The following is an 11,360-nucleotide window of genomic DNA, read 5'->3' on the forward strand; positions in this document are numbered from 1 at the left end:
TCCCGCGGCAACCCTGGATGGTCTTCTGGTGCAGCTCAGCCAGGCGCAGCCGCACCGATATGAAGAGGGGCAGATTACTCAGTATTTGCCGACCTTTGGCTGAATAGCCCCCCTCTGGTCCTGACCATCGGATTCAGTCGTGGTGAATGACAATCCGTATACTGTACTCGCTGTATACTTCCCGAGTAGGCGTAAATCGGGAATTCTACATCAAGCCAGCCCCATGATGGCTTCGCAAGAACCTCTGAAGATCCTCTCCCTAGGTGCGGTGTCCAGTGCCCCTCAAGCTGTTCAGTTCTGCTGACCCTTCTTGAGATGGCGGCGGAATCCGGGGCCTCTCTAGTCTCCTCATCCTCGAGGACATAATGGAGAAGATTCGTGACAAGAACGGCCTTGACCATGTCCCCCGGCCATGTGAACACTTTGACTTGATAGGAGGCACCAGCACCGGAGGGTGGCGTCTCCCGTCTGTTATTACTAGAGCAAGCTCAGCTAAGAAACAACGTACAGGATCATTGCGATTATGCTTGGAAGACTGTATATGACGGTCGATGAGTGTATACAAGCATACCGAGACTTGGCCAAACGTGCTTTCACATTAAACCCCAGGTCGAAATCCCCAAGCAGATTCAAACAGAAAATGGCCTCAATGTTCACTGCAAAGTCGACCTTGGATATTCTTTCGTCCTCACCGATGTTTTCTGCCAGGTGTTTAGAGGATGCAATGAAAGCAGTGATTAAGAGTTTCTGTGTGGAAACAGAATGCAAGAACCGCCGGGATCAAGGTCAGTCGACTGTTGGAACTTGCCCACATGAAGGCATGCTTTTTCGGGACAAGACTTGCACAAAGACGTATGCCAGTCACCGCGGCCGAGAAACTTTGAGTAGAGTAACTGAATGCCTCCTAGGGTGGTTCTAGCAATTACAAAGGACAACATCGATGCACCTCCGACCCTTTTCAAAACTTACGATTCATCGACAGCCTTCGAGTCGTGCACCATATGGCAGGTTGCACGAGCCACGTCGGCAGCAGTCGGTTTCTTTGAATCGATAAGACTCGGGAGAGATGGCATCGAGTTTGTCGATGCTTCTTTTGGATACAACAATCCGTGCGAAGTCCTGATTCAGGAGGCTCGAAAGCAGTTTCCGGAACGCCGCCAGATGCGCATCCTAAGCATCGGCACTGGCATTGGAGATGTGGTATCCATCGATGAATCCCCGGCATCAATCGTCAGTTCGTTGAGAAAAATGGCCATGTCTTCTAAACGTGTGGCCCACAGCTTGTACAATCGGTTCGATGACGATACCCAATACTTTCGGTTCGATGTTGATCAAGGACTGAATAAGGTTACTTTTGCGGACTGGGAAAAGGCCAGCACGGTTTCGGCACACACTCGTAGTTATCTAGCCGAGAATGAGAGGACTGTCAAGAGGTTCGTCGATTGCCTTTTCAGCGTTTCTGATGGCAATGAACGCAAGCCACCAGCTGCAGGTCACTTCGCTGTGCCATTTGGAAGGAACAAAAATTTCGTCGGTCGAGAAGCAATTTTGGAACAGCTTCTTGCTACCATCCCGCCAAATGCGGACGCAGATGACTGCCAAAGAACTGCCATTGTCGGCTTGGGCGGCGTTGGGAAGACACAGATTGCACTTGAGATAGCCTTTCGGGTTCGCGAAATGCATCCAGATTGCTCCATATTCTGGGTTCCGGCCATAGACGCAATCAGCTTCAGAAACGCGTACAGAACTATCGGTCGATTGCTGGGGATTGACGGGATAAATGACGACAAAGCAGATGTCGAAATTCTTGTCAAGAGTGCCCTAAGCAGTGAAAGCGCGGGTAGTTGGCTCTTAATTGTTGACAACGCCGACAACCCTGACCTTTTCAACGGCAGTGCAAATCTCGCCGACCATTTTCCATTCAGTCGACAAGGCTCTCTACTGTTCACGTCACGGAATCGAGAACTTATATTTGAGCTTGATGTTCCAGCGCCCAATGTTTTTGATGTCGAGGGCATGAGCGAGACTGAGGGTTTCAAGTTATTGGAAACGCATCTGACAAAGCGGCAGATGAGCAATCAGGAGGATACAGCGCAGCTTCTCGACGTTCTTGGTTACTTGCCCCTTGCAATCAGGCAAGCTTCGGCATATATGGCCAAGAAACAAATCACAACTACACGGTATCTCGAGTACTGCCGGTCGAGCGACAAGTATATGGTCGAGTTACTGAGCAGGGACTTCGAAGACAACCATCGATATAAGGAGGCGCAGAATCCGATTGCAACAACGTGGCTCATCTCGTTTCGCCAGATTGAAGACAGCGATTCTCTCGCTGCTGATTATCTGAAATTCATGTGTTTCCTGAGTGAGAAGGCTATTCCACGGTCACTCCTTCCTGAGGATGCTTGGACGCTGGAGGCCGAAGATGCCATTGGAACCTTAAAGGCGTACGCGTTCATCACCGAAAGAGACGCACCGGACGAATATGATATTCATCGGCTGGTTCGACTTGCAATGCTAAACTGGCTAAACAAGCAAGGGGAGCTTGAAAAGTGGACGGCAAAGGTGATACGACGCGTTGAAGATGCTTTTCCGGATCCTCAACATGATAATAGGGGGGAATGGATCGGTTACCTCACACATGCTCGGCATGTTCTCCAGCGTGAAACCACGGCAGAGGAAGAAAAGACGCGCCTTCTTTTCAAAGCAGGGCGGAGCTTCGACATTTTGGGTCAGTATCGTGAAGCAGAGGAAATGCTTCGGCGAACACTGGAGAGACAAGAGAAGACGCTAGGCCCCGACTATCCAGACACACTTTCCAGCGTTAACATCTTGGGTTGCGTTCTCGAGAGTCAAGGGCGGTACGAAGAGGCGAAGAGAATGCACCGACGGGCACTGGAAGAACGAGAGAGGATGCTAGGGCCTGATCATCCAGATACACTCATTAGCGTCGATAACTTGGGCATTGTCCTTGCAAGTCAAGGAAAGTACGAAGAGGCAGAGAGGTTGCATCGACGCGCACTGGAGAGCTCAGAGAAGGTTCTAGGTCCCAACGATCCAGACACGCTCACCATCGTCAACAACCTGGGCATTGTCCTTGCAAGTCAAGGAAAGTACGAAGAGGCAGAGGCCATGTATCGACGAGTACTGGAGGGTCGAGAAAAAGTGTTAGGTTTCGAACATCCTGACACGCTCGGCACGATCTATAACCTAGGTAGCGTCCTTGAAAGTCAAGGACAATACAATGCGGCCGAGGCGATGTATCGACAGGCATTAAAGGGACATGAGAGGGTTCTCGGTCCCGATCATCCAGACACGCTTATTGGCGCCAACAACCTTGGTAGTGTCCTTGATAGTCAAGGACGCTACGAGGAGGCAGAGGAGATGCATCGGCGGGCACTGGAGGGACGAGAGAAGGTGCTTGGCCTCGACCATCCTGACACTTTGAGCAGCATTTACAACCTAGGTAACGTCCTCGAAAGTCAAGGAAAGTACGAAGAGGCAGAGGCGATGCATCGACGAGCGCTGGAGGGGCGAGAGAAAGTGTTAGGTAATGACCATCCAGACACGCTCATCAGCGTCAACAATCTCGGTAATGTCCTTGAAAATCGGGGTCAATACGAAGAGGCCGAGTCGGCGTATCGACGAGCACTGGACGGACAAGAGAAGATTTTAGGTGCCAACCATCCAGACACTCTCGCCACAGTCAACAACCTGGGTATTGTTCTTGAAAGTCAGGGACGGTACGAGGAGGCAGAGGCAATGTATCGACGAACGGTGGAAATGCGGGAGAAGATTCTAGGTCCCGACCATCCGGACACACTCGCAACTGCCAGTAACCTGGGTATTGTCCTTGAAAATCAAGGACGGTACAAGGAAGCAGAGGCGCTATATCGACGGGCACTGGAAGGACAAGAGAAGATATTAGGCCACTACCATCCTGACACGCTCGCCAGTGTCAACAACCTTGGTATCGTTCTGGAAATTCAAGGACAGTGCGACGAGGCAGAAGCAATGCATCGAAGGGTGGTGGAAGGGCGAGAGAAGATGCTGGGCCCTGACCACCCAAATACACTCACAAGCATCAGCAACCTAGCCCACGTCCTTGAGAATCAAGGGCAGTGCGAAGAGGCTGAAAAGATGCATCGACGGGCACTGGAGGGGCGTGAGAAGATACTAGGACCCGATCATCCAGACACGCTCATCAGTGCCAGCAACCTAGGTATTGTCCTTGCAAGTCAAGGAAAGTACGAAGAGTCAGAGGCGTTGCATCGGCGGGCTCTAGAAGGGCGAGAGAGGATACTAGGTCCTGATGATCCTGACACGCTTGGTAGCGTCAACAACGTGGCTGTCGTCCTCGAAAGTCAAGGGCGGTACAAAGAAGCAGAGGCAATGCATCGGCGGGCACTGGAGGGGCGGGAGAAGGTGTTAGGTCCCGACCATTCAGACACTATCAGCAGCGCTAACAACCTTGCTGATGTCCTCAAGAGGCAAAAACGCCCAAATGAGCTGTGATGATTTTGGTAAAAAATCAAGACGTTATCGTCCCTTCAATGCGGTCGTCAAACAGCTAGGAAAGATCCTTGAAAAGGTAGTACTGACGCCGAAGGACTCTCCGTTTTCAAGAGGGAAAAAGGCGATTCAGAGCCTTCGATATGAGGGTTAAGTGGGAAATATAACGTCGACGATTCGTGGGTATATCCAGACCCTGGTATATCATCGTGTAGCTACACCTTCCTCGATTAAGCCCTTTTAGGTTGGTGACTATAATAAACCTCATTGGGACTGACTCAGAGTTTCCGTCCTGACATATCAACTTGCAGAAAACCCTCCTGCCCCATCTTCTACCATCCCTTTTCGACGTGATCTGGACTTTGTGGACAACGGGATCCTTGCAGAAATTGAAGAGAAAAGCAAACAGTCGGGCTCGAGGGTGGCTCTTGTGGGTTTAGAGGGCGTTGGGTAAGTGGTATACACAATTCCACAAGAGCATAAGCTAACAACACTAGAAAGTCGCAAATTGCCATCGAGTATGGATATCGGGTGAGAGAGAAATCCCAAAACACTTGGGTGTTTTGGGTCCATGCAGGAAGCGCAGCCAGATTCTAGCAGCGATACCGACACATTGCTGAACGGGCCAAGATTCCTGGCCGGGATCAGAAAGGCGCAGACATTCTAGGGCTTGTCCATCGCTGGCTGACTGATGAGAGTAATGGCTCATGGGTTTTGATCATTGACAACCTGGACGACGTCAACCTCCTCTCCTGCCGTCATGTCTTGTCTTGCAGTGACGGACGGTCAAGTCCAATGTTTCCATCAACTGTGTACTGCTTTGTTACCACTTCAATGCCATAAATATGTTTTGTTTTTGCAAGAAAAGTTGTATTATTAGGTTTGATGCCCGGAGGCCCAGCGTATCATAGCACTCCAGAGTTCAGACTACATCAGCCTTGAACTCACTCGCGGAAATATGACATCACCAGCAACAAGGATGGCATCAACTGCACTGTAGCACAGAAATGAAGTCCATATCCGACTAACATCAAGCCATGCCTTCAGCTAGCAATGGCCTCCTTGTCCCCTTTCTTGGAGCCCTCCAAGCCTGTACGTCAGTGCTGCTGACGCTAGGCTACGGCGTGCTCATCCGCCACGCCGGGCTAATCGGCGAGCAGACGATGGACGAGATGTTTGGACTCTGCGTGCGGGTGTTTCTGCCGGCTCTCATTGTGACGAATCTTGGGTCGCAGTTGGATTTGGAAAATGGGCTGAATTATGTTCCTGTCTTCGGTGAGCTCATCTCCTCATTTTTTTTTGGAGGAATTGCGAGGGACTGAATGAGTGGTAGTATGGGCTCTCGTCTACTTGCTCCTCTCTCTCGGCCTGGTATATCCCATCTCGTATCTCCTGCGGCTACCACCGTGGGTGACACCAGCGTGCGTGTTCAATAACACGACCTCCCTGCCATTGCTCCTACTGCAGTCGCTACAGAGCGCAGGCAGTTTACGTCCTCTTGCCGCTGCTGCTGCAGGCCCGGATGCAGACGACGACAAGGCCACCGAGGAGGGGCTACAGCGCGCTCAGAGCTACTTCCTTGTCTTTGCTGTAACCACCAAAACCATTTCCTACGCGGTAGGGCCGCGTCTCCTGCGTGATACAGACGACTCCAGCACCACCTCTTCACAACCCACCACCACCGACGATGAGGAGGACGAGCCCAATGATGATGGGCAACCGACAGAACGCACCTCTTTGCTCCCACTCGCCCACGCAAAACGCCCTCGCTGGCTCCGCCGGCTACGTTCCCATCTCCCGTCTGCAGCAATCGACGCAACAGTCATGTGCACCCTCCTCGGTGTCCTTCTCGGCCTGGTCCCTGCACTGCACAGAGCGTTCTTCGCGTCGTCCGATGACGGCGGATCATTCAATGCATGGCTCACAACGTCCATCTCGAATATGGGCCGTCTCTTCCCAAGTCTGCAGGTGATACTCGTTGGTGGGAAGCTCGGCGTGAGCTTTGAGCGCATGGCGAGGCATATGAGTTCTGGGAGGGTTCCTGCACGGGCGGTGTTGGTAGTTGTCCTTATCCGGCTAATTCTCTGGCCTGCGTAAGTCTTCTTCCCCCCTTCCTCCCCTTCCTAACCACTGGACTCATTGGAGAGGGAGGATAGGGCAAGTATCGCACTCATCTACCCCCTCGCCAAATACACCCCTGTCCTTCGCTCTGATCCATTCCTCTGGTTCAGTATGATGATCATGCCCGCGGGTCCTCCGGCGTTGATCATCTCCGGGCTGGCGGAACTGGGCCATGTATCTGGGCTGGAGAAGATGGCGATTTCCAAGGTTTTGACTGTATCCATTCCTCCCTTCCCTCTCTTTTACATCGCTGGAAGATTTTGGTGATGACGGTTGATGTAGATTCTCTATGCGCTCTCGCCGATGATATGCTTTGCGATTACTGGGGCGTTGAAAGCTACTGATGCGGTGATGAACGGGTAGGTACCTGTACGTGCTCTCCGAATAGAAGGTCGTATCGGGAACTGTAGCCATCTCGTAAATACTTGGGGAGCATATATCAAGCCCAATTGATGATGCCATTGAATCAATGAATCTACTACTGTGTAAATAACTCAATCCAAACCCCCCGCCCCAGATACCACAAGCTCAGACTAGCAATGAAAGGCAAATGAATGAAAAGGTATATAACATATACGATACTATATAGACTGGATAGATACGAGACTTCAAGTCCTATATATGCGTATGATATGATGAATACGAAAGGTCTGGATGAAGGTTAACGATCGTTTTCCGTGTATCGTATCATCGGTTTGTTGTCGATCGCAGAGCACTGGTTCGCGTGAACCCGTTTGAGGAAGCCGGCATGCGTTTTGCTCCATCGCCTGCCGGCGGTGTTGGTGACCATCTAGAGTAGATTAGCTATTTTACTCTGTAGAACAAGGGGACGCAGGGGAGATACATTCGCACGATTCGATCGTCACCCACCGAGGCAAACATTCCAGGCTCGGTGGGATTCCAAGACACTGCGTTGACGCAACCAACAGTGTGTCCTTCAAGTACCTCCACTAGAGATCCATTGCCGCGGTGCCAAATGTACACGCGGGAATCTGCTTATCGTTAGGACAAGACTGATGAGGAGTTTGAGAAGACATACCCTCGCTGCCACTGACGATAAAGTTCTCCCCCGCCCCTCCGAACCGACTGCGGATCACGTACTCTCCCTGCTTCTGGCCGCGGAACCGTCGAATCACCTCCGTCGTGTCCAGGTCCAGCAGCTGGATGACGCCCTCGCCGAGACTGATGAGCGCATGCTTGGAGTCGGAGCTGACGGACAACGACGTGATGTTGCTCTTCATCGGCAGGCAGTACTCCTCGGCGTGCGTCTCAAAGTCGTAGACGTGTAGGTTCCCCGTCACGTCCGCCGCCAGCAGCCGCGAGCCGTCCGGCGTGATGACGCAGTCCGCCGCCCGGAACCCGCCGGGCCACATGTATAGTGCGTGCTGCTCCCGGAGGCTCCAGTGGCACAGCTGGGCCTTGTGGTCTAGTGACGCCGTGACAAAGGACTCTCCATCCGGCGCCCATGCGGCTGCCGTGACGGGCTCCGAGTGTTCCTTGACGGTCAACAGGCATTGCCCAGACTGAATTCATCAGTTATATCATTCATATATAAAAAGCGACTGAACAGGCATACCTCAACGTCCCACACCTTGGCCTTCTTGTCCAGCGAGCAGGTGACCACCTTGGAATCGTCCGGACTCCATCGGACATAGGTTACCGGCCCCTCATGCTCAGCCAACCGGTGGATCACCGCAAAGCTTTGCTTCACGTCATGGATGATCACTGTGTGATCCAAGCTCGCCGTCGCCAGCTTGGTCCCGTCATGCGAGAACTCCACGTACCAGATCTCGTTGGTGTGGTTTGTCAGCTGGATGCTGGGGTAGAGTGGGAAGTTATTTCGATCGCACATGTGGTCGCCGTATAGCGACGGCGACGCAGCCGTGTTGTGGTAGAGGCATCCATTGATCTGATGCTGCTTGACCTGGTCGAGCAGGGCGGCCAGTCGGTTCTTGGGAATCATTACGGACGGCGAAATGAACTCTACGCTCCAGTTAGATCTAGTATCATATCTATCTTAGGGAAGTTTACTCACTTGACAGTTCCGAAAGTAGTCGCTCGCGAGATGACCCAACATCATCCCAGCCGGTTTGTTCTTGCCAGTACTCGGCAGGACACATCAGTAGACTAGAGAATTAGCGACAGTATTCCCAAGTTCGTGATTGAAAGCTCACCTTGATAGTGCATGGAGCTGTGCAATGTTGTGGTTCAACGGCGTGAGCTCCTGCCGGAGGACCGTCAACGCCGCAGAGAGATCCCGAGCCACGAGACACTCCAAGAACTTTTGTTGACGAATGCAGAAGAGCATCTCCGTCTTGTCCGCGTCCTCCGCCAGAGTCAACCTGGACCCCTCCTCCGCACCCGACGGACCGTCGCCGGAGAGGACGGCGTCGGCGAGCACACGCTCCGCATCCGCCCACTGGCCGGCCAGGATAGCATTGCGGAACGCCGCCACTGCCGGGCTCTCCAGCTCATAGCCGCTCTCCCTGCTCAGCGTCTCGGCCGCCGCGGGATAGCCCAGGTCATGCAGACTCTGAATCAGGATCCGGGTGACCTCCTCCCGATCATGGCCAAAGTACGCCGAATGCTGGCCCCGCGGCGGCGCCGATTGGCCGTTGGAGGCTGCTGTATGATGTGTTGGAGACTGCCCATTTACCGACCCGGTCTGCTTCCGGGCCGCCACTCCATTGGAGACGTCGCTCGATCTTGTTGACGATGCGTCACCATCGGGTCGCATGGTGTCCAGGCGCCGGCGTTTGGGGGACGACTGCTGGCCTTCTTCTGGGCCAGACAACCGTCGACGTCTACGGAGGGACGTCGACTCGCCAACAGAGTGAGTATAGGTTGGGGCCTCGTCGCTGGAGGCAGCAGTGGCGGCGGTGTTGTTTGCGGTGACGGACGGGGGCGAGGGAGAACGGCGGGAGGAGGTCTCGGGAGGCGCCGTGGGGGTAACTGCGGACACGGAGGATGACTCGGAAGGCGAGGATAGATGGGATGAAGCTGCAGCTGGGGCGCTGGAGGGGTCTGCTGTCGCTCTCGGTGACGGCGTCTCGGGATGATGGGAGTCGGTGTCGAGTGTAGAACGGCTGGCCAGGTCGAAGACGGTGAGAGATGCCTCTTCAACCTGGCTCTGGGGTAGAACCAGGTGAACAGGCTAGCCAGGGGACGAGTGATTCAGCAGATAATGATTAACAAAGGCAGATAGACCAAAAGGTGATCCCAAAGATCAAGCTCAGCTTGTGAAAGCACCGTTGCAGGAAGACTCCTTGTCGGCTTCCAGCAAGGCACAATCGCGGGGTGTGGAGCCGCAGAGCAGTGAATATGGCCCAATCTGATCTATTGTATTGCTGCACAATGACTGTTGAATAGGTCTATTGAGCTGTCCCTCCGAACTGGGGACGGGGTGCTTGTGCTGGCTTGAGGTCAGGACTTTCCGAGTCGACCGACCGAGATAGGTAGATACCGTAGCAAGTACCGGGAACAACGAAGCGGTAAGACTGGGGGTTATACTTGGGAAGACTTTTATTAAGGGTCTATGGGAGACTTTTGAGAGAGACAGAAAGCGAGTCGAGAAGAAGAGGCGGAGAGTCCGGTCCAGTGATTCCCGTCCAGGTGGTTTTGTTCTGGCCGTGGGGCGATAATGATCACTTGATCGTGATTTGATTTGCACAAGGCGATGCTAGCTCCATCATCTATGGCCGCATTCAGGAACGGTGATTCGTGGCTGTCTGTCTACGTTGGCTCTTCTTGGGAACGTTTACGGGTACCAGTACAAAACAGCGAGCGTCCAAGAGAAACGACCAACGAATTTGGATTGAGACGGGGCCCGGCAGGTCTGGCGTGCAGCAGCCCGCAGCCCTCTGGCTGGCTCTGTGACTGGAGCGGTATCAGCCAGAGCTGCCAATCAATCCCAACGGATCCCCGTTCCGCCGGTTAAATGCACACCCCTCTAACTCTCCGCTCCTCATGAAGTCATCTCGAGTCTTCCATTTCCTGCCTCAGTCATTAACTTGTGGAAAAGAGTTCAAACAGAGTTTAATGGACCACCCATGACGAAATGATGAATTCGCTCCGTCCTTGGATAAACACAGTAACTAACTGCCTAGGTAGTTATTTAAACCTTTTCATGGCCATCGAAACTCTGTCCTCCATCTGTCCATTCATCAATCAATCAATCAATCAATCAATCAGTCCGCCAGTGAAGATAGCAATCTCAGTTGAAATCATCTACTACTAAGTTCCTTATTGTCAACATGGGTTGCGGATGCGGTTCCAATTCTTGCCCCTGCAGCGGTGCAGGCCAATGCACCTGCGATAATAACTGTGCCTGCAAAGGCTGCGGAGTACGATTAATCTATCCCATCCATAGTCGATAAGAGACTAACGATGAACAGAAATAGACCAAGCCACAGGGTGAATGATACGAATACCGAACATGCGCGTCCTGCGGTGTAACAGAATCCATGTCTGGAATCAGGGGAATTCGGCACGATAGCATGTATTAGTTGGTCCTTCATTGAATGGATTATTATCGCCATGATCATCAACCATTCACCGGTCAAGATCCCAAGGCTCTACCATAATACCTGTACCTGAGGTCCCTGTAGTCCTGTACCTGTACCGGCACAAAGCCATCCAAAATGCCAAAACAGCCAAAAAAGCAAAGCGCCACTCATGCATTAATGTCCCGTGGAGATGGGAATCCCCATATGCAAAATAAAAATCAC

At 52.6% G+C, this 11,360-nt stretch overlaps 3 protein-coding genes across 3 annotated transcripts; 2 read left to right on the plus strand and 1 right to left on the minus strand.

Moving 5' to 3' along the window:
• Window positions 1–226: 226 nt before the first annotated feature.
• VTN49DRAFT_7223 (uncharacterized protein) lies at window positions 227–4,515 on the plus strand (the record flags this gene model as incomplete). Its single annotated transcript, XM_069415469.1, has 4 exons — window positions 227–263; window positions 316–454; window positions 511–852; window positions 909–4,515. 4 exons carry the CDS (start codon window positions 227–229, stop codon window positions 4,513–4,515), a joined length of 4,125 nt encoding a protein of 1,374 aa, XP_069265263.1.
• Window positions 4,516–5,549: 1,034 nt separating this feature from the next.
• VTN49DRAFT_7224 (uncharacterized protein) lies at window positions 5,550–6,996 on the plus strand (the record flags this gene model as incomplete). The annotated part of the gene is made up of 4 exons (XM_069415470.1): window positions 5,550–5,787; window positions 5,846–6,605; window positions 6,669–6,849; window positions 6,916–6,996. 4 exons carry the CDS (start codon window positions 5,550–5,552, stop codon window positions 6,994–6,996), a joined length of 1,260 nt encoding a protein of 419 aa, XP_069265264.1.
• Window positions 6,997–7,320: 324 nt separating this feature from the next.
• VTN49DRAFT_7225 (uncharacterized protein) lies at window positions 7,321–9,370 on the minus strand (the record flags this gene model as incomplete). Its single annotated transcript, XM_069415471.1, has 6 exons — window positions 7,321–7,423; window positions 7,478–7,625; window positions 7,673–8,156; window positions 8,210–8,616; window positions 8,669–8,760; window positions 8,808–9,370. The coding sequence occupies 6 exons, from the start codon at window positions 9,368–9,370 to the stop codon at window positions 7,321–7,323; spliced, it is 1,797 nt and encodes a 598-aa protein (XP_069265265.1).
• Between the last annotated feature and the right edge of the window lie 1,990 nt (window positions 9,371–11,360).

The sequence above is a fragment of the Thermomyces lanuginosus genome (genome assembly GCF_041956635.1).
Source record: "Thermomyces lanuginosus strain ATCC 200065 unplaced genomic scaffold VTN49scaffold_42, whole genome shotgun sequence".
Classification (NCBI taxonomy): Eukaryota; Fungi; Ascomycota; class Eurotiomycetes; order Eurotiales; family Trichocomaceae; genus Thermomyces; species Thermomyces lanuginosus.